Source organism: Carlito syrichta, unplaced genomic scaffold (genome assembly GCF_000164805.1).
Source record: "Carlito syrichta isolate Samal-C Ts95f unplaced genomic scaffold, Tarsius_syrichta-2.0.1 Scaffold302109, whole genome shotgun sequence".
Taxonomy (NCBI): domain Eukaryota; kingdom Metazoa; phylum Chordata; class Mammalia; order Primates; family Tarsiidae; genus Carlito; species Carlito syrichta.
The window spans coordinates 22254-43842 of record NW_007246205.1 but is presented as its reverse complement, the minus strand read 5'-3'; the positions used below and the strand labels follow the sequence as shown (position 1 = coordinate 43842).

Genomic DNA, 21589 nt, shown 5'->3' with positions numbered 1-21589 from the left:
GTGTGTGTGTGTGTGTGTGTGTGTGTGTGTGTGTGTGTGTGTGTGTGTGTGTGAGTGAAAGACAGAGAGAGAGAGAGAATTTGCTTGATATCTGCCTGAACATGTTTAGAAGAATCCCCTTAATAACATTCAGTCATCTAAGACAAAAACTCGGCAGTCTTCCAAAAACTGGGACTAAAGCTGGCTACGGGAACAAGTCAGGGGACTGAAAAAGAATAAACTGCAGGCCATGATCTGAGCTGTCCCTACCGAAAAGGAAGACAACCAAGGGCCTGGCGCAGTGGCTCATGCCTCTAATCCCAGCACTCTGGGAGGCTGAGGCAGGAGAATTGCTTGAAGCCAGGAATTTGAGTCCAACCTGGGAAACATTGGAAGACTCTATCTCTTCAAATAATAAAAAGAAAAAAAAACTAGCCAGGCATGGTGGTAAGAGTATGTAGTCCTAGCTACTCCGGAAGTTGAGGTAGGAAGACAGTTTGAACCTAGAAGCTCAAGGCTGCAGTGAGCAATGCTGGTGCTGCTGCACTCCAGCCTGGGTGACAGGACAACACCCTGTCTCTTTAAAAAAACAAAACAAAACCCCTTTTTTTCATAATTAAAAAAGAAAAGGCAACCCGGAAGAAGCAGTGAATTTAAGCAAAAGTTATCCAGGTCCTCAGAGTAAATCTGGATTTTTTAAAGACCTCTTAGTCTACGTGAAGCTTGTTTGCACTTCACACCTGGCAGGGTGAAGTAAAACATCCCCTGTCTAACTTCTGACTTCACAGAGTTGCCTCACTAGGCCTCCACCAGTTTTTAAAAGCCAAAAGCAAATTACATAGTCACCTATATATTTGAAGAAAATCTCAGTTAATGGCCCAAAGCAATTTCTTCATGGAAATATCAGCTCACCTGTCCTCTAGTTAGGAAAAAAAATGCAGCTCTTACAGTAAAATCTAGAACCGTGTTCAAATTTATCATAAAGCCCCACTTTCAAAGGCCCAGCTGCATGTCACTCAGCAGCAATTTCCCTGGGGGCTTCTCACAGTCATTTTTCAGACTTAACTCTAAAGGCATCACACACCTCACACCCAAAGTGAACCAAATGTTCAATCAAAACACAAGGCAGCCTTTGGTCTGCTTTGGTCTCAAAGATGTTTCTGATATTCCTGATATGCTTGGAGGGGAAGGTTCAGACTAAAACATTCACCCCTCTCCAATCATGGTCATTTCAAACCAAACAGTCAGGGAGCCTGTGGGGCTAGAGGTGGGGGGTAAGAATGTTGCACCATTCATTGAGTCCAGAATTTCAAACCTCAGCAAAGTAGTCAAGGAAGCTGAGCCTATGACAGAGGTTTGGAAAAAAGTCCCACGGAGAGTTTTAGAATTTTCTTGAGGCCTTTCAAACCCCAAATCCACAAAGTCCTGTCTTAGCTGGGGTTGCTTCATTTCAGATCATATATCGAAGGATCTGATGGCAGAGCCACAAGAGTAAAAAGAAGCATAGAAAGGCTTCCCTTTCTTTGTCTCTTGCCCTTCCGAGGAAATGTCCTGCCTTGCCCAGATTTTGAGTAAAACCTTAACAGTAGTGGCAATTACAGAAGGCAACTCCTGATATCTCTAAGGCTAATCCAGCCAAGTGACTAGAGAATTCATCACTCTTCCTCCTCCACTGTCTACCCAAGGAAAGGAAGCAATTTGAAAATCCAAAAGGATTCTCCCTCTCACAGAGAAAGAGCTGAAGCAGTGCCAATAAAGATTCCAATGTTAAAATCCAATTATACGGAGTTTGCAAGTGATTTGAAACATGGCCTTGTGAAAAGCCCCCATCTATGAATCAAAAGGCCCCAGAACTGTACTTCAATTTTAAAATGGAGGGTTCTTTTGAGTAGAACAGACTTTCTCCATTTTAGACATCAAAACAGTGCCATTAAAGATCAGGGATAATCTTTTTACATTACAGAAAAACAGATAAGGCTTTTGCTTGGCCTAGATCAGAAAGTCAAAGGACAACAAGAAATAAGAATAGTCAATGGCACAGCCTGAGATGTCTTACTGAGGGAGAAGGTTTCATAAAACTTCAAGTCAAGGAATTTTTAACTCAACAGAAATGTGTAGGTACGTTCACCAAAAGACAGGAACTAGAATATTCATAGCAGCATTATTCACAATAGGCCAAACTGGAAATGATCCAAATGCCCATCAATAGTAGAATGGACAAATCATGATATACTCATACAAAGGAATACTATACAGCAATGAAAATAAATGAACTACAACTACATGCAACAAGATGAATGAATCATGAAATATAATTCTGAACAAACAAATATCCAGACATAAAAAAGCATGTACTATATGATTCCAAAATAGGCCAAAGTAATCTATGCTGTTAGAAGTCAGGATAATTGCTACCCTTGGGGAAAGATGACTGGAAGGGAAAACTGGCAGGATTTCTGGAGGGCTACAAATGTTCTGTTTATTGTTCCAGGTGCTAGTTTCAGAGGTATGTTCAGTTTGCTAAAATTTATTGAGCCTGTACACTCATAAGTCATGCATATTTCTGTACTTGTGTTATAATTAGGTTTTCAAAGTATCATATGTCTATGTATATCATTTATGTATAAAGAGAGAGAGAGAATGAATGCTTTTGGCAACAACATTTTTCTAGAAACTGGAACAAGTTATTTCCATTTGCTTACTCGAGGAAACCTGCCACACAGCCTCTGGTCACACATAGGAACTCTTTACGTCTCTCAGAAAAAGAAAACCCTACAGTTGAGTGCCTTTTTTATTCAATGATAAAACACCAAATATTTTGGAGTAATTTTGTCATCTGTGCATTTTCAGGAAATCCAAGTTTCTTTTGCTTCCTGCACTGTACTTCTATGTTGGTCAGTGTCAGCTAACTGTTGTAACAAACATCCCCTAAATCTCACAATAAAAGTTTATTTCTCCCTAGCATGAAATACAGTCTGGTGTTGGCAGACAGCCATGTGGTGATCCAGGAGCCCAGGCTCTCTCCATCTGGTGGCTCTACCATCCCTTAGAGCCTGAGTTGTCTGCTGAACACTCTGCATGCAGCCAGCAGAGGGACAGAAGAAATGAACTACAGAAGGTTGTTTAGGAGCTTTTATACTAGAGGTGGAGCAATTATTCCTTCCACATTCTACTGTACAGAGCTCTGCCACATGGTCATAACTGACTGGAAAGAAGACTGGGAAATTTAGTCTAGCCATGTGCCCAAGGAGAAAAGAGGAAGGAGTTGGTGAGTGCCCAGGCATTCTCTGCCATGCCAGATCTGTGCTCACTCCCCTCTGCACTTGCTGTTCCATGCCTGATGCCTGACTACAAAGAGCAAAAGACATGTCATTGTGAGAGAATACAGTCCCAGAAAGTGAGGGCATGGGCGCCTGCACTGTGCACCACATCCATGATTACACATATCCACACCCAGGCCTCCTTCACCCATCAACAGATATCCACATTCCCAAGAATGAGAGTGTAATGGCAGCCAGATGCTGAATTGCTCTTGCAGTGCTCCAAGACATGAGTTAGACACACCAAGTCAGAAAATGGGATGGCATTCTTCTTTTTTTAGAGATGTGGGGTACAATTCAGGATTAGGTATATGGCATTCTTTTGTCCCCATTTTCACCATGCATCCTGCTAACCAGAATGTTTACACTGGTTGAGGAGCACAGAGGCTGCGTTTTACCCATTTTTATACCTACTTCCTTTACCAAGACTCCGATAATAATAATAATATAACAACAACATAAGTAGTACCATCAGTGGTATATACATATTAACCCATACTATATATACTGTGTATATGCCACACACTACTGGCACTGTCCATGAATTAATTCGTTCAATCTTCACAATTCTATAAAATGAGTACCAATAGTGTCCCCATTTCATAGATACAGAAAATGAGGCAAGGAGATTAAAAATTTGTCCAAGGTCACACAGTTGGTTAAGTGGTGGAATTGAGAGACTCAAAGGTTGACATATACTCTCTACTGGAAATGTTATCCAGGTTAGGAATGCAAGCGTGTGATCATGACAAAATGTCAGTCCCTCGTGGAGTAAACCCTAAACCTGAACTTCATAAGTATAGAGTTTGATCCAACCAAGTTGACCAGACCACAGAAAAGTACACAAAACAACTTGGAAAGAAAACAAAGCACAAATTGAGAAGTTAAAGAGGGTGTCATTTGGTTTGTTTCTTAGTTTTCACTTTCCACTAAAATCTTTGAATTGACAAATCAATCAAGAAAACTCCAAAGGGCCTCAAATTTGCATTTACAAACCAATACTCTTTTTTTAAAAAAAAGCAGGATTTATTAAGAGGACAGAAAATTTCCCACAGTGGGAGGGGACCCAAAGGGGTTGCCCTACAAGCCAACACTCTTTAAATAGCCTGCTCCACTCACTGTCTTGATTCAAATTTATTTGTAAGTGAACCCCATTTCTTACTATCACCTTCCACTTTATAACCAGCCTGAAATTCGCTGATCTAAAGATACAGAGAAAAGGGTTAAAATAAAGCCACACAAGAGGCAATCTTACGCAATATATTTTTCTTCATGAAATTGGATTAGTTTTAATTAGCAAAGGCTAAAACTTTGCCAGATGAGTACTTGTGACATCTGATACCTGAGAAGGATTCCAACATCTCTTTTCTCATACCAAAGGCATTTAACTCAAGTGATACTCTGAAAATCTTCCAGGGTGCCCTTCCCAATGTGTCTTCTTGGTTTTCCCACTTTCCCCCACATTGCCATAAACTTCTAAGCCTCCACTCCTGTTTGCGAAGCAGAAAGCCTTATGACTTCTCACATAGGAAAGATTTCTGTGGTATTTATTCCTCGTGCACTTCTCTTCCCTCACAGTTAATCTCTAGAATCAAACTCTTAATAAACATGCGCCATCTTGCATATGAATCACTTCAAATGTGGGGAGGGGGTCCCCTGAGATGGCAGAACTCTGATGTGAAATTTAAAAGGAAAATACAGCTTTCCTCACATTATTAAAATATAAATACAGGCTAGAGGAACAGAGCACAGAAGCAGGCTGGAGAGAAACATAAATATTGGTACTATGTTTCAATGAACATGATGTCTCATAGGCTGTCATCCATCCTCACAGCTACTAGCTCTTCCTTCCCTTCAATGTCTTCTGTTAAAAATCAAGTGTAACAGAACTCTAGAATACAGCTTCTTATTTCACAAATCTAAATGCGCTTAGGACAATCATAAATCCAATTCTAAATCATTTTGTCTTCCATCCATGTTTCAAACGTTAACATGAGGTGAAAACACAGTTGCAAATCAGTATTTCCTGCTACTTAGAAATTTGCCTAAGAGTCTCCAGGTCTTTTTTTTCATAGCTTCTAAGTTACTCCTGTGGCCTCTGAGGCCAAATTTTTATCCTTGTCTAAAACCTGATTCTCCTTAAAATCCAGCACCAAGATGGCATAACAGCCCAACACCATCAGACCAAAAATGAGGAAACTCCACTGTTCCAATTTGTCTTGGAAATCATATGGGTGGAATCACTAGTTCTTCATCTAATCCTACTTGAGAACCTAGAACCTCCACCTCCTCTTCCTAGATTCATTTTCTTCTACGCCCATATTCATGCAACAGTGGCAATAGGGGCCGGGGCTAGGTCATCAGAATTCAAATTCTGCTTTCCTACCTGAAAATAGTACTAGCTGTCTGGAGTGAGGAGAATGTTCATTATCTTAATAAGAATGTGGGTCATACAAGTGACTACAGCTGTTAAAACACATCAAGATCTGTACATTTGACTCCATGTACATTACACCTTGATTTTAAAAAGAATATTTTAATTTTTTTCCAAAACAGCAAATAAGAGGAATCAACAAGACTTTAGGAGAAGCATCTACTTCCTCCGCACTCAATGGCTTTACAAAATGCATTAGATATATATGTGAGAATTTGCTTTTGCTCTTCTTGGAAGCACAAGATACTATAACATGGGTTCCTTTGAAGCAGGTCAGGCAGAGTGAGAGGGGAGGAGGGCTCTCCTTTCCTCTTCAGTGTTGTGCCCCTCTGTATGGGTTGAATGCCTAGCTCCAAATGTGAAACAAACAAAAATGTCAACAGTTGGGCTCGCTGGCTCAGCCTGCAATTCCAGCACTTTGGGAGGTAAAGGCGAGTGGATTGCCTGAGCCCGCGGGTTCGAGACCCAACCGGGCAACTTGACGAGACCTCGTCTCTACAATAAATCAAAAATTAGCCAGGCGTGGTAGCACGCGCCTGTAGTTCCGGCTACTTGGAAGGCTGAGGTGGAAGGATCGCTGGAGCCCAGCAGGTCGAGGCTGCGGTGGCCGGGAGCATGCCACTGCACTCTAGTCTGGGCAACAGAGTGGAACTCAGACTCAAATAAAAAAAATGTCAACAGCTCTAAGATGAATCCAACCACCTCTCAATACTTCCACCAGACCACCACTGTCTCTCACCAGGATCATTGTAACTTGGTCACCCTGCTTCTATCCCTCCTGCCTCTTCCACAGTCTCTTCTTGACACAATAGCTAAAGTGATCCTTCTAAACTCTACGTCATTCATGTTTCTTCTAAACTTAAAAGCCTCCAATGCCAACCCACTCCACTTAGAGCAAAAGGCAAAGCCTTTAAAATTACTTACTAGACCCCATGTGATCTACCCCCTGCTATTTCTCCTCACTGGCCTCCTTTCCTTCCACTGTCTCCTTGCTAACTCCACATCCACCACACTGGCCTCCTTGCCATTCCCAGATCATGCCCAGCATGCTCTCACTTCAGGACCTTTGCACTAGTGCTAGTTCCTTCTGTTGGAACACTCTTCTTCCAGCAGTCTACATAATTTACCATTTTCTTGTTCCAATCTTTGCTTAAATGCTGCTTCCTCAGTGAGGTCCATCTGACCACCCCATTTAAAATGGCAACCCCACCTCAACTCTCTGGATTACCCTCACCTTGCTCTAGTTTCTTTTTGCCTACAACACTTACCATCTCCTAACATGCTTTGTAATCTCCTCAAATGTATAATATTTGTTGTTTAGGGTTTGTCTCTGTCCACTGAAATGTAGCTCTTTGTAACTTTGTGTCCGCTGAAGAAACTCAAGTGCCTAGAATAGTGTCCATAATATAATGAAAGAATCTAAATGATAAAACTGGTCAATTTTTCCTTTTTATACTTTTCTACATAACAAAAAGAGCACACAAAGAATAACGAACCTTAATAGATGTCTTTGACCATGCAGAAAGACACAGCATTGCTTGGTCAGCTGTCTTCTTCCCCCGACCCAGCATTTCACAGATTCAGGCAGACATTTTCATCTGCTTGGAAAAAATTAGCATGCACCTCCTACTCTGTCTGATCCAATTATAGTATCAATAAAATGGACAGTAATAACCAATAATTATCAGAGTCTCACCACATGCCAGGCACAGTTTTCAGTACCCACACATCTTGACCCTTTTATCTTTGTCAACAACCTGACATGATAGGTACTGCTTTTATCTCCATTTCATAATAGAAATGGATAAAAAATATTCAATAAATTGCCCAAAGTCATACAGATTTGAAGGTGTGGAGCTGGATTTGAACCCATGTGGTCTGACTTCAGAATCCAAGTACTCTCTTGTTTCTCAACAATTAGATAAACCAGACACTTGTCAACCTTACTCAAACTGAGCCTCAGCAAACTCCAAATGTCATGAATTTTAAGTCTTTCCTTAAGGAACAGAGAACAAGGGCATAAGATTCTCACCAGATACCCTAAAAGAAAGAATGAGCATTCTAATCCTCTGCCTTTTACAAACCAGACACTCTAGAGTTGGAGAAATGGACTCTAGGACCTAGAGAGTCCCCTTGTAGTCCCCCATTGCAGTTCTTCTATGATCAACATGCCAAAGTAGATTCCCCAAAATAAACTAATTACCCATTATATATAAGAAAATTAAAATGGCTCTTTTGATTGCTGGAAATGGGTCTGGTTTGAGCCAGATTAACCGCATTTCCTTTTTAAGTAGGGTTATTAAATGGGGAGATCAAAGGATTGCTACAGACATATGGTATCTTGATTTCAGCAAACCATTTGACAGTCATTCAGGATGATAAATCTTGTGGGCAAGGTGGAGAATGTGGTTTGAATGGGAAGATGGGGTGTGCCCTCATGGCTGCTGCAACAGTGGTATCCAAGGAAGATTGATTAATAGACATCAACTTGGAGAGATGTTGCTAGTACTGCCTGCCAATGGGCTCTAGCCTTGAATACACCTGAACAATTTTTTTATCAAAGATATGGGTGATGTCATAGAATCATGCTTATGGTGTCTGCAGAGAGTAAAATGCTGTGGGCAGTAGCTGACACACTGAATCAAGATTTTAAACCATCACCACTGATTGGAAATGAAAGAGCAAAGCAAGCAAGATTCAATTTAACAGAGACAATGGAAGACTCTTGTGAAATTTAAGTTCAAAATACCAATTGCACGCATGGAATAGGAAAACACCTCATGTTAAAAACTGTTACTATAAAGGAAAGGAGTTTGTCAGGCAATAAGAGGAAAAATGCACCAACAGTGTCGTGCAATGGTTAAAACAACAAAGACTACCTTAGTCCTAGTGGAACATTCATATAAAGAAAGGAAAGTGTCTAGTGATGCTCTGCATCTGTGGCAGAAGGCAACCAGAGTGGGAGGGGCCTGGAAGCTTGACATTAGGAGTCCTGATTGAAGGAACTGAAGTTGTTTTACCTGGGATAAAGAAAGCTTAGAAGGGATCATAACAGTAACCTCCAGGCCCTTAAAAGATGTTCTGAAAAAGAGGTTACAGGCAGATCCTATATGACTCCAGACACCAGAACAAAACTAAAAATTTGGCATTACAAAAAGAGAGATTCATTCTCATTGTAGATAAGGACTGTTTGAGAATAGGAGCTATCCAGCAATAAACTCTGGGCAGGGGTGGCTACTTCCCACTCCAGGGAGTCTCAGAGGGCACAGAAACCAGATGGGCTGCCATTTAGGATATTTTTTTAAATTCCCACTCTGGGTGAGAAGTTGGATTCAATGGGTATTAAGGTCTTTCTCAACTCTAAGATCCAAAGATTCTATGACTCTTGTAAAATTAACTTTTACTTAATTAATTTCACTTTGAAAAACTTAGGCACTTAACAATTAAGTAATTCTTTAGCATATGGATGCCGGGGTTCTCAAATTACTATTTCAGTACAGCTAAATTTTCTTATGTTCATTAATGGGTTGAGAGATGGACATGAATGTCAGAAACAAAAATTGACTGTACTTGTCTTAGTCATTCACAAAGATGAGCTAGACAGGCTCCCTGCCCCCTGGGCTTACAGTCTGGTGGGAGGGCTCCTCAAAACTTTGCTTCGGCAGAGCTCGGTCGCTCAGTCTGTAATCCCGCCCCTTGGGAGGCCGAGGCGAGTGAATTGCCTGAGCCCGCGGGTTCGAGACCCGCCTGGGCAACTTGGCAAGACCTCGTCTCTACAATAAATCAAAAAAATTAGCTGGGTGTGGTAGTGCGCGCCTGTAGTTCCAGCCACTTGGAAGACGGAGGCGGAAGGATCACCGGACCCCAGCAGGTCGAGGCTGCAGTGACCGTGAGCGGCCACTGCACTGCACTCCAGTCTGGGTGACAGAGTGAGACTCCAACTCAAAAAAAGAAAACAAAAACCAAAAAAACTTTGTTTAAACAAATTTCAACCCTAGAATGAGATCCTTACATTCAGAAACAACTCCTACCTCATTATTTTTATTTCCATTTATTATTAAAATGCAATTCATGAAGAATTCTTGATACAAGAAGAAAGTACTTTAGGGAAATTTCGTGATTAATAGTTTGCTCCGAGCCCGTGTGGTAGGCTGTGGGGTCGCCGCCGCTCGCGCCATGACTTGGGTTCGGACCGCGCCGCAGCCCCTCGGGAGCCGTGGGCCCTCGGAGCCTCTTTAGTGCCGGACTGCGGGCTGCAGGCAGCTCCGCTGCAGCAGGACACCAGAGCCGCTGGATGGACTCTCCCTGGGAAGCTTTGCTGACTTGCAGCAGCTGGACTATGTTCCTCGTTCACAACTGTCTGTCAGCATAGTCGTCACGTCATTTCACTGTGCTCTTGAGGCGAGTGGGCCTCTAGGCAAGATGTCCCTTCCCATAGGGATATGCCGCTGGGCATTCAATTATGACGATGCCCTTGAGGACCCTGCGCCCATGACTCCTCCTCCCTCGGACATGGGCAGCATCCCCTGGAAGCCAGTGATTCCAGAGCACAAGTACCAGCACCTCGCCAAGGTGGAGGAAGCAGAGCCCAGCGTGTCCTCTCCTGCCATGACCCTGTCATCGACCATTGACAGAACGGACAAGGTCCCGGTGGTGAAGGCCAAAGCTGCCCATGTCATCATGAGTTCTCTGAACACAAAACAGACCCAGGAAAGCATTCAGCGTTTTGAGCAGCAGGCAAAACTGAGAGATGCCGGCTACACACCGCACAAGGGCCTAACGGCCGAGGAGACCAAGTACCTTCAAGGGGCCGAAGCGCTCCACAAACTCAAGCTACAGAGCGGAGAGATGGCGAAGGAAGAGAAGCAGCCTGCGTCCACCCAGTCCACCCCGAGCAGCAGCCCGCACTCCTCCCCCAAGAGGCCCAGATGCTGGTTCACTTCTGGCTCTTCTGCAACCTTTCCTGGTCCCAACCCCAGCCCCATGGACCCCGGAAGTGGGGATAGGGACAGACCCGCATCAGATAAATGCAGCCTGTTTGGACCAAGATCCCTCCAGAAGTATGATTCAGGAACTTTTGCCACCCAGGCCCACCCAGGAGCCCCGAAGCCGTCTCCAATGGAGCTGACCCGCGTCCAGGTCACCCGGATGGCTGAGGATCCAGTAACTTTCAGGACCCCCAAAATGGACGTCCTGGTGATGGAAGGGAAGAAGCCACCACCACGGGCCCATAGTCTCAAACCCCGAGACTTGAATATGTTCACCCCCACCGGCTTCTAGAGCCCTGTCTATTCCAGGAATGCTGGAAAGGCGGTTTCGCGTACCCCATACCCCTTCCGCCTTGGCTCGGACATAGGAAAGGAACATGTTTTTAAAAGTCTGTTAAACTGAGGCCAGAGCTGGAGACATGGTTCGTTTTTGAGACGCATTACTGCAAAGCTTGCTGTTGTATGGAGGGAGCCATTTTGTGCAGTTTTTCTGTTGACCCACTGGGCTCCGGCGATCCTTCCACCTCTGCCTTCCAAGCAGCCGGAATCACAGGCACGCGCCACCACACCCGGCTGATTTTTTGGTCTATTGTAGAGACGAGGTCTCACCAAGTTGTCCAGGCTGGTCTTGAACCCCTGAGCTCAGGCAGTTCTCTCACCTCTGCCTCCCCAAGCGCTGGGATGGTAGGCCTGAGCCACCATGCCCGGCATTTTTCTATGGCTTTCAAGGAAGACGAAGTCATCCCCGCCATGACCTCACGATGAGGGGCCTCACTTCCTGTTTGCTTTTCGTTGGCCCAGGACAAGAATCCTGCTCCCAAGCCAGGCTTCTCGAGCCTTTGTCCAAGGCTCATGGGAGCACTGGCAAGTCAGGGTGTGCAGGGACTCGCCACCAGCTGCAGCAGTGCTGGCCTGGCCCGGTCAGGAGCCCTAGATGCGACTGAGGCCTGAGGCAGATGAGCCAGGCTCCGCAGGGCCCTCTGTCCAGGCTGAACCTGGCTGGAGTCTTCCTGCTTGGGGTGGACCGAGCAGGTTGCTGCCCAGTGCTGTTGGGCATGCTTCTGTTTTCCGTCAAGAACAAACACGAGTCCTCAAAGCCTTTCTTGCACTTTAACACGACATTAATTGAACTCTTGTTTGGTTGAAAACTTCCTGAGGGAGAAATTCAGCCTACAGATTTGGTCCGTATGAGTGAGTGTTACCATTTTTAAAGTCAGAGGATGGTAGCTAGTTGGGTTGTGCCAACCTGAGGCTCACGGACACTGTCACCTTGTTTTGCTTTCCTTGTTCAGGTCAGGGTCTGAAACATTCTTGGCAAGGAGGTGGAAGAATTCCGAGCATCTCAATGAAGGCATTTTCCACCAGCACGAGCCTCACACCTTTATGCAACTTCCCTTCCTGAGGAAAGGCAAGCAGGACACTGCCCTTCCCGCCTCTTCCCCAGGTGCCCATGAGTCATGGTCGTGAACGCCGTCTCAGATCCCTGTTTTGTGTTGGGCAGAGTACCTTGGCTGCACCACACTGACCTTTCCAGAGAGAGGCTCTGGAGTCTCAGACGATCAGAACCGTTAATTTATTTGTGTCTTCTAGTATCTCCTGTTTTGACAATAAAAATCCTTACTACTTTCTCAAAAAAAAAAATAGTTTGCTCCAGGCGTAGTCTTCTTATGATTTTTTCAATAGAATGACCCACAAAATCTTGTGTACCACAATTTCCCTTTAGCTGAAGTCTCACTCTGTCGCCCAGGCCACAGCCTTGACCTGGGCTCATGCAATCCTTCCACCTCAGCCTTCCAAGTAGCTGGAACTACAGGTGTGTGCCACTATGCCTGGCTAATTTTTTTTATTTATTGTAGAGATGAGATCTTGCCAAGTTGCCCAGGCTGGTCTCGAACTCCTGGTAATTCCTCAGGTAATCCTCTCACCTCAGCCTCCCAAAATGCTGGGATTATAGACATGAGCCACTGTGCCCAGGGTGTACCACAATTTTTAATAGAGTGAAAAGAAATTAAGCTGAACTGTCAAGATAAAATTCCAACTATGTTTAAAATTATTCTTGACCCTAAAATTTGAAAGTGTCACGTGAAGTCAGTGAATCCTCAAGACTCTTGGGTTAGCATGGGACAATAGAAGAAATTTTATATTTCATTGGAACTTAAAGGTAATGTTCATTAAAGGTAGACTAGAAACTCTGAGACTGAAAACATTTCTGTGAGCTTATGTGGACTTTATATTTTCCTGGTGCCATTGTGTAGAAAAGGCTCCCACATACAAGAAGAGAGATATCTTTATTGTGACCATCTTAACAATATCAGTCCAACAGAATCTCAAGAATTTCCTAGGTAAAGTAATTCAGCAGTTTTTATTTAAAAGCCTATTCCAGTACAAGAAGAAAAGCCTAGAAAGAAATGTCTTTCTGTTACTGGTTATGGGGAAATTACAGTCATGAATTATTAACCTTTGAAAGATTGCTTTCTTCTCAGTTGTTCTGTGATGGGTTTAAAAGCAGCTTTCAATAAAGGATCTCATAATGCCTCAGAGAAACTCGCTGAGCAGGGACAGAAGGAAAAGAAACTTAACCACAGTTACTGTAATATCCAAAAACACATCAACCAGACTGTAAAAGGTTTTAACAAGTGGCAGGATGAACAGAATGGGGAGGAAAAGCAGGGTCATCTTTTCAAAACCAGAATGAGCCTATGATCAGTGTTGCCACGCCAACCCAAAATGAGCAATTCACCCAATGTGTTATTTCCTAGTTCCTTTCCGGGCTTAGCAGTTTCTGTGTCTGCTCTGGTTGAAATTATGCTTCTCAAATAGGGAGTTTGGTTCTCCCAGGACTGTCACTGACCCATTCCACAGGGCAATAAACAGCACTCTCAAAGGCTGGCAAACAGAACATTGAGAAATCGAGGGGGTATGTCTTCGTCATTGTAGATTTCCGTTCCTTCTGTGCACCTTCTCACTGCTGAAGCACTGAAGATTTCCTCCCATGCCAATAAAGAGCCTCAAGCTGTGAATCCACTAAAAGGTAGTAACAGTCATTTCCAGACCCACCACAGAGCACTCTGGCAGGGGCTGGGGGTGTAGCTAATACAATAATCCTGGGGTAAATAGTTTCAGAAAAAAGTGAGAAGCATCACCTCTACCATACTTATAGCCCTATGTCTTTGCCCTCATAGTTTGAAGATGAAACAGACTGTCTTTGTTTGGGTTTCTCCAGAAGTAGACCCTATGATTGCCAAGTACAAGTTTAAATGTAAATAGTTTATTTGGGAGGTAACTCCAGAAAATACCCATAGATGAGAAAGGAAGGCAGCAAAGACAGGGAGCTTTATCAAATAAGGCTGAGGCAGAAGTATTGCCTGAGCCCAGGAGATCGGAGCTGCAGTGAGCTGTGATCATGTCAGTGCACTCCACCCTGGGAGACAGAATGAGACCCCGACTCAAAAAAAAAAATTCATCACTGCAAGCAACTGGAGCTCAATCCTACCAGAGAACTCTGAGAAATACTATAGAACATGCAGCAGAATTCTCCCATCTAAGGAGTAATGAAGCCAGAGCATTCATCCACCAAATCCTTGTCCATCATTGGTTGAGTGCTGCTTCAGGGCTATTAACTAGCTGGCACCTCTGGTCTTCCCTATGTGCAAAGTCATGCATGGTCCATTAGCCAGTAGAAAACGAAAGCCCCAGGCAGAATCACAGGTGTTTGCAGTAGCCTTCATTCAGCATGACAGGTAAGATACACAGAACACCAACAGTGTCTGCTGTACAGATTGAAAAAAAGCTGAGATACAGGTGAGCATAGAGTTTTAGAAAAGTTGCGGGTGGCAGCCATAAAGAACAACAAAATCATGAACTTCGCAACAACGTGGATGGAATTAGAGCTTATAATACTGAGTGATCTCTCAACAGAAACAAAGAGATGAGTATCACATGTTCTCACTCATAAGTGGACCTTGAACAAGTACTGTATTACTGTAGGAAAGGGATTGAAAGTAGCGGGAAACTATAGGGAGGGGGTAGGGGGGATAGCTGAGATTGACGGTAGTCGATATTCACCTGGGAAGGGGGGGCACACCTCAACAATAAGGGTACTTCCACAATGAACATTTGTATACCTAACCCTGAATTGTACCCCACAATTTCAAAATAAAAATTTTTAAAAAGAAAAGTTGTAGGTGAGGAGAAGAACTCCTGTTCCACTTCAAAGAGAAGATGAAATGTCAACTGAGTACCAAAGAATGAAGAGAATTATCCAGCGAAAATGTTCCAGGAGGAAAGAATGGTGTGTATATACATAGACATAAAGAATGACAAAGCCTAGAAAGTTAGAGAAAATAAGTAGTTCAGTATGACTGGCGCATAAAGCTGAACTAGGATGGAAGGTGGAGAAGATAGAGAGGAGCAATGGGTGGTAAAGAGATGAAGTTTGCAAGTGAACAAGAGCATATCGGGAAGGGTCTCAATTTTAATAAAGTAATTCCCCTGGAATCATAGCAGTGCATGGCACAAAACTCTAATGGTTGGAAATATAACCATGGACTCATACCTGGATTCTAATTCTGGGCCCCATCACTGTCTAGCTATTGCTACCTGGAACAAATTGCTAACCCTCATAAAATGGAAAAATAATGGTACCTCTCTCATGGAATGATTGTGAAGGTTAATTCATATAAAGCTTTTAGCACAGAGCCTGACAAACAGCAGAATTCAGTAAGTGTCGCTGAAGAGTAAAATCAATTCACTTGAAAAATGAGAAAAACGTCACTGCAGTACAATGGGAAAATGATATTTGTTTTTTTCAGTAAGTGGCAATGGGCCAATTGTGCATTCATATGGAAAGCTATTAATCTTGACGCCTACCTCACACCATATCAATTCCATATGAATCATAGACCGAAATGGCAAAGGAAAAACAAAAATAAACTTTTAAATCATTGAATATATCTTCATGACCTTGAGGTTGGTGAAGAATTTGTTTAAGAACAAACAGAAGAGAACACGCAAAAAACTAACTGTAAGGAAAAGGTTTAGTAAACTGGACTACATAAAAATAAAAACTTCTGCCCTGAAAAATAACACTAAGAGAGTGAAAAGGCAAGCCACAGAATAAGAGAAGTTATTCACAATAGCTATAGCTGGCAAATTACTCATATTCACTATACATGAAGAATTTCTAAAAGACAATAAGGAAGGGTGCAAAGAATCTCACTGAAAAATGAGCAAAGACCTTGAACAGGTAATCCACAAAAGAGAATATCCAAATGGTGAAAAATATATTAAAAGGTGTTCAATCTCACAAGCCATAAGAGAAATGCAAATTAAAACCACTATGAGGTTTCATTACACACCCACCAGAATAGCTACAATTAAAAAGATAATGCCAGTGTTGGTGAGAATGTGGAGCAACTGGAACCTTCATATGCTTCTGGAAGTATATATTGGTACAACTAGTTTAGAAAACTATTCAACCAAACATATTCATCCCTTTTGATCCAGCAATTCCACTTTTAGATATATACCAAACAGCTATGTATACATTAGCTCATCAAAAGGCACAAAGAAAAAATGTGCATGCAATAGCCCTAAAATGGAAACAAATGTCCGTCATCTGGAAAATGGATCAACAAATTGTGGTATATACACAAAATGGAATTCTATTCAGCAATTAAAATGAACAATCTACTGTATATACAACGTACAAGAATCTTACAAATATAATGTTGAGTAAATAATGCTAGACACTAAAAAGTATATATATTATACCACTTACATAAAGTTCAAAAGCAAGAAAATCTAACTGAAGAGGGTAGAAGTCAGGAGAGTGGCTACCTTTGGGAAGGGAGATAGTGACTGGAGGGGGCTTAAAGGGAGGGTGTTTCAGGTACAATAATGTTTTATTTCGTGATCTGGATGGTGCTTACATGAGATGTTCACTTTGTGAAAAGTAACCAAGCTGAACACTTATGGTCTGTGAGATTTTCTGTGGAAATGTTAAACCTTAATATAAAATTTACTTTAAAACTCAGCAACTACATAAATCAGGGCAACCAAAATGCTAACAGCATTAAAATGTCTAAAGATGAACATCTTGGCATGGAGGCCCATGAAATAACTGCAAAGTCTCAGGTTTTAGTGACAGAAAAGCTGAACTCACTTCAAGTGTATGACCATAAATCTCAAAAGGCTCTCAATATAGTCAGATAATCCCACTATACTTCCTTGCTGTATCCAAGTTTCCTCCCTGAGACACTTCATTAACACCTTCCCTTCTCGCTTCACATTGCCAACACTCTCTCAGCTGAAGACCTCACCCCATACTTCACAGAGAAAATAGATGTCATTGTAGAAGAACACCCCATCCCACCACAGTCAGTCTGCCAGCCCACCTGCCTCTCTGCCTGTATCCTCTTGCTTTCCTCCAGAGGAATGATGCGTTTTTCTCATCCCCTCTCAGCTTCTCAAGGATGTCCATAATTATCCAGTTCTCCCCCCAGCATCATCAACTGCCACCCTCTGGAATCTAAACATGTCTAAAACATCAGTACCTTTTAAGACAATCTCCCTTTATATTGTATTCCTCTCCAGCCACTGCTCCATTTCTCCACTTTCCTTCAGAGCAAAACTCCTTACAAGAGTTGGCTGTAGGTGCTATTTCCTCTTCCATTCCTCCTGTTCTTTCTCCATCCCCTCTGATTTGGCCTTCATCTCCACCTCTCCACTGAAATGACACTTCTCAAGGTCACTATAGGTGACCAAACTCAATAGTCTCTTCTCAGTGCCTGTCTTGCTCTCAGAAGCATTTGACCAAGTTGACGTCTCCATTCTTGAAACACCTTCTCCTGGCTTCCGTCACACCACACACTCCTGCTTTTCCTTTTAGCTTTCTGGTTGACCTTTCTCAGCCTTTCTCCTCTTCTCTAAAACTTCCAAAGTTAAACTGCCCTACGGTAAGTCCTGGTCCTCTTTTCTTTACTATCCCCACTGTTTCTTGCTCCAAGGAGTCACATACCTTCTGTACCCTTAGGCCTCACACTTACATCTCCATCCTGGACCTCTCTTTTGACCTCTCAACTAAGACATCTAATTCTGTAAGACACATCATGCATCTCAAACTTAACATGGCTCAAATAAAAAACTATTGATTCCATTCCCTCCGCAATAAAATAGCCATTCTTCCACTAGCCTTACCCCATTTCTGTAAATGATACCACTTTTTATGAGTTATTTAAGGCAAAAAAACCCCACTAAGAGTCATTCTTAATAATTGTCTTTCTCACATCCCGTACCCAATCCAATCAGTAAGTCCTGTCAGTTCTATTTTCAAAACAAATTCAGAATCCGACCACTTCTTCCTATCTCCACAGGTACCTCCTAGTCCTAAGCACCATCACCCAGTTACACTATGAGCCTCCACACTTGCCTCCAGAGTAACTTTGCTACAGTGTATGACAGATCATGCCACTCCTACAAAAATCCCCCCAGCATGTCTCAGGGCAACAGGAAGCAGCTGTCTGAGAATGAAACAGCAAGAAGACTGTTCCAGGAATGGTGATCTGGATGGGAAGGATATATATGGAGTGTGAAGGCACCCAGACACCCTCAGAGAAGGAGAAAAAAAAGAATGAGGTTTACTTTTAGGCTTCTTCTGCCTTTGAAAATCCCCTAGGCCTGAGCAATATTCAAGGGAGATACATGATGCAGCTGATGACACTGGTTCTCCACCCATAGTCCCTCTGCCCTCCCCAGTGGACTCTTGCAGGCATTCCTGCGCACACCACAGACTTTTTGCATCTCTCTACTTGTCCCTGTGAAAAAACTGGGACCACATGTGGAGCAGGCCCCAGAAGCCAGGGAGTTCATGCTCCCGGTGCTAACTCCCATCATTGAGGGGTAGAAGTTGGTGCATAAATACTCCAGCTACCTTATTCCTTGGTGTAACATGATTGAGGCGTGTGCTCAGAGGGTCACCAGCTTGGGTGAACCCCAGTTGCCCACAGTGATAAACCACCTCACACAGCATATTGGCTTTTCTCCTTTCTCTGTCTCACTTCCTCACTCCCTCTCTGTGATTGCAGGAATCCCCTCCCTGAATTGAAATCCTTGTCTCAGGCTCTGCATTTTAGGATACCAAAATGACACATAATATTGTGCTTTTTATCACCAAAGTAATGCCTTTTATGACATCAAACAAGAACAATGCCATCTTAAATTTAAATAGACAAGAGAAGAGAGAGATCTGGACACAAAGTGTGGTGATAACATTTTGAAAAGATTTTAAAAATAGGAGATTAGCGGGCTCCGTGGCTCAGCTGTAATCCTGCGCCTTTGGGAGGCTGAGTTGAGTGGATAGCCTGAGCCCGTGGGTTCGAGACCCGCCTGGGCAGCGAGACCTCATCTCTACAATAAATCAAAAAATCAGCTGGGCGTGGTAGCACATGCCTGTAATTCTGTCTACTCGGAAGGCTGAGGTGGAAGGATCGCGAGAGCCCAGCAGGTGAGGCTGAGGTGGCTAGGGGTGCACTCCAGGAGTGCACTGCACTCCAGTCTGGGCGACAGAGTGAGACTCCAACTCAAAAAAAAAAAAAAATAGGAGATTGAAAGTCCATCCCAGGTGTTATATGAATGCTATCTTTATTCACTTATAAATATGGATAGAGTACATATTTAACAGCTGCATGCCTACACTCAAGAGCCTCTCTTATATCCATTAACTATTATTCGAACTCCAAACAGGTAAAAGAAATAGGATCATGATAAATTTGGGTGCAAAACTGTCTACAGCTGCCTCTAAAGAAGGAGGGGAGAGGAGGACACATTCTGCTCAGACAGTTTCACTTGTATGAAATCTAACTTAAGAAAATTCTCTCTCTCTCTCTCTCTCTCTCACACACACACACACACACACACACACACACACACACACACACACACAGACGGGAAATATATGCACCACTCAACAGTCTGCAAAACTTCCCTCCAGTTCTTTTGAAGTGAAATCACCACTCCCCCCAACCGCTCTCCCCAGATATCAGCGCTGCTGAAAGTGAAGGGCCTGTCCCTGCTGTGTGGTTTGGGGTAAAAAGGAGGCAGGATTAAAGCGCTCATTTCAAGTCCCAAAAGTAAAATACGACTTGGCCAACGGCAGTCCTAATTCTTTCCAGAACGCATCCCCAGAATTGCCCTTTTAAACAACCAGTCATTAACCCAACTCCGGGTCTTTTACAGCTGCGAAAAACGATCGTGCACATCATTTATTCATTACGCTTATTATTATTGTTATTGCAGAAAAGCAGTGAATTCCCGGGGAGGGGTTCAAAGGGTTTTTCGGAGGAGGGGAGAAAAGGGGGAGAACACGCAGGCGGTCAGGGACCGCGAGGAGCTTGGGCTGTCGGGCAGAGGTGCCCGGAAATCCCCAGGGAAGGATGCCGCGAAAGCGCCTCACCCCGCGCGCTCCCAGGCCACTGCGCACCGGCGCAGCTGCTGCAGCAACCGAGGAAGCTTCTTACGTAAGTCAAAGCCGCTGACATCACCTTCGCCGTGAGCGTCGCAGCCGAACTAGGCGCCAAAGGACAGGCGCGTCAGCCCAGCGCCCCTGTCTACCTCCTGGGTCGTTCCTAAATGATTCTGTCCTGCCAGATTTGGGCGACCGTGCGCCACAGGACCGCGCTTCGCCCCCTTCGGAGGGCAGATAATACAGAATGACTATGTATTGGGAGCCCTGGGGTGTTGCAAGAGTGAAGTCAACGGACAGCAAAGATGACTTGGGGTCTCCCATACCTCCTTCCTCGTCACCTCTCAGCCTGACTGGCTGGAGTAGTTCATACCTAAGTCCAAGCGCTGGTAGGTTTGGGCAACGTTTCACCGGGGCCAGGGTGTAACAGCCTGCGGAATCCTCGGAGGGTAGATGACACAGAGCCATTTAGTAGGAACCCTGGGCTGTTGAAGCAGAAAGGTAGCCCAGGGGTCTCCTCCATCTCCCGGGGCCCCGGAAACCCCCCTCTCCACCTCTCTCAGCCCCTCCCCAAGCACCCCCTTCCCGCCCCAGGGCCACAAGCGTTTTCAGCACGGCGCTACAGAGTTCACTCCAGGAGGCGAGCAGCGCCACGCTACGTCGCACAGGAGCGCAAGGCACAAGTTCGGGGCTCCGGGCAGCTCCTGAGGTCACAGCGAGTGTGACAAAATAGCTGCGGTGCTGCAGTGGCCCTAAAAAGACACACATTACTCCTTGAACCCCCACCTCTGAGCATGCGTGGGGTGGGCTATAGGGCTCAGGGCTGGGCTGCTGGGAACCACAGGAGTTTCAACACCCTGCCCCCGGGAAGGACGTGAAAGACGAGCCCCGGAGGTGAAGGACAGACCCTCTCTGCCTCCTGTGCTCCCAGGAAAAAAAACTCCCCTTTCTGCTCCCTCTCTGCCCATGCAGCCTGCGACTTCAGAAGCCTCCCTTTTAACTTTCCACCCTCTACATCGGCATCTTTGAATCGGAGTCCCACCCAGCACTGAGTCCGGGAGGACTGGGGTGGGTCCTGGGGCATGGGAGGGGTGGGAAGGCGAGAGTAAGGTGGAAGCTGCAGCGAGTGCCGCGCAACGGGGCTGAGATTGCAGCGACCGGGGAGGGCGCGAGGGTGCGGCGCAGACGGCGCGGGTACTCACGCACTGCCTCCTGCTTGGGGTCCAGCGTGCCGAGGACGCGCTGTACGCCGCCGAGCTTGCCCTGCAGCGCCCAGACGCGGCGGTGGGTGAGCTGGATATCGCTCTCGAGCTCCTGGAAGAGGCTGCACGCGTGCCGGGCCACGTCCGAGAGCTGCCGAAGGACGCGGGCCAGCGCGGCGGTGCTGACCGCGCACAGGTCCAGCATG

At 44.5% G+C, this 21589-nt stretch overlaps 1 protein-coding gene and 1 pseudogene across 3 annotated transcripts in view; one reads left to right on the top strand and one right to left on the bottom strand.

Annotated features, from left to right (window-relative positions):
- NHS (NHS actin remodeling regulator) overlaps positions 1-21588 on the bottom strand; it is a 372316-nt gene extending 350728 nt beyond the window's left edge. For both annotated transcript variants that reach the window (XM_008056100.2, XM_008056101.2), the window contains exon 1: positions 21384-21588. In XM_008056100.2, the coding sequence (XP_008054291.1) occupies positions 21384-21588 (205 nt within the window). The remainder of the gene's footprint in view (positions 1-21383) is intronic.
- On the top strand, positions 9899-11273 carry LOC103258423 (annotated as a pseudogene). Its single transcript, XR_002481860.1, has one exon. The product of XR_002481860.1 is annotated as a putative monooxygenase p33MONOX pseudogene (transcript).
- Position 21589: the final 1 nt, after the last annotated feature.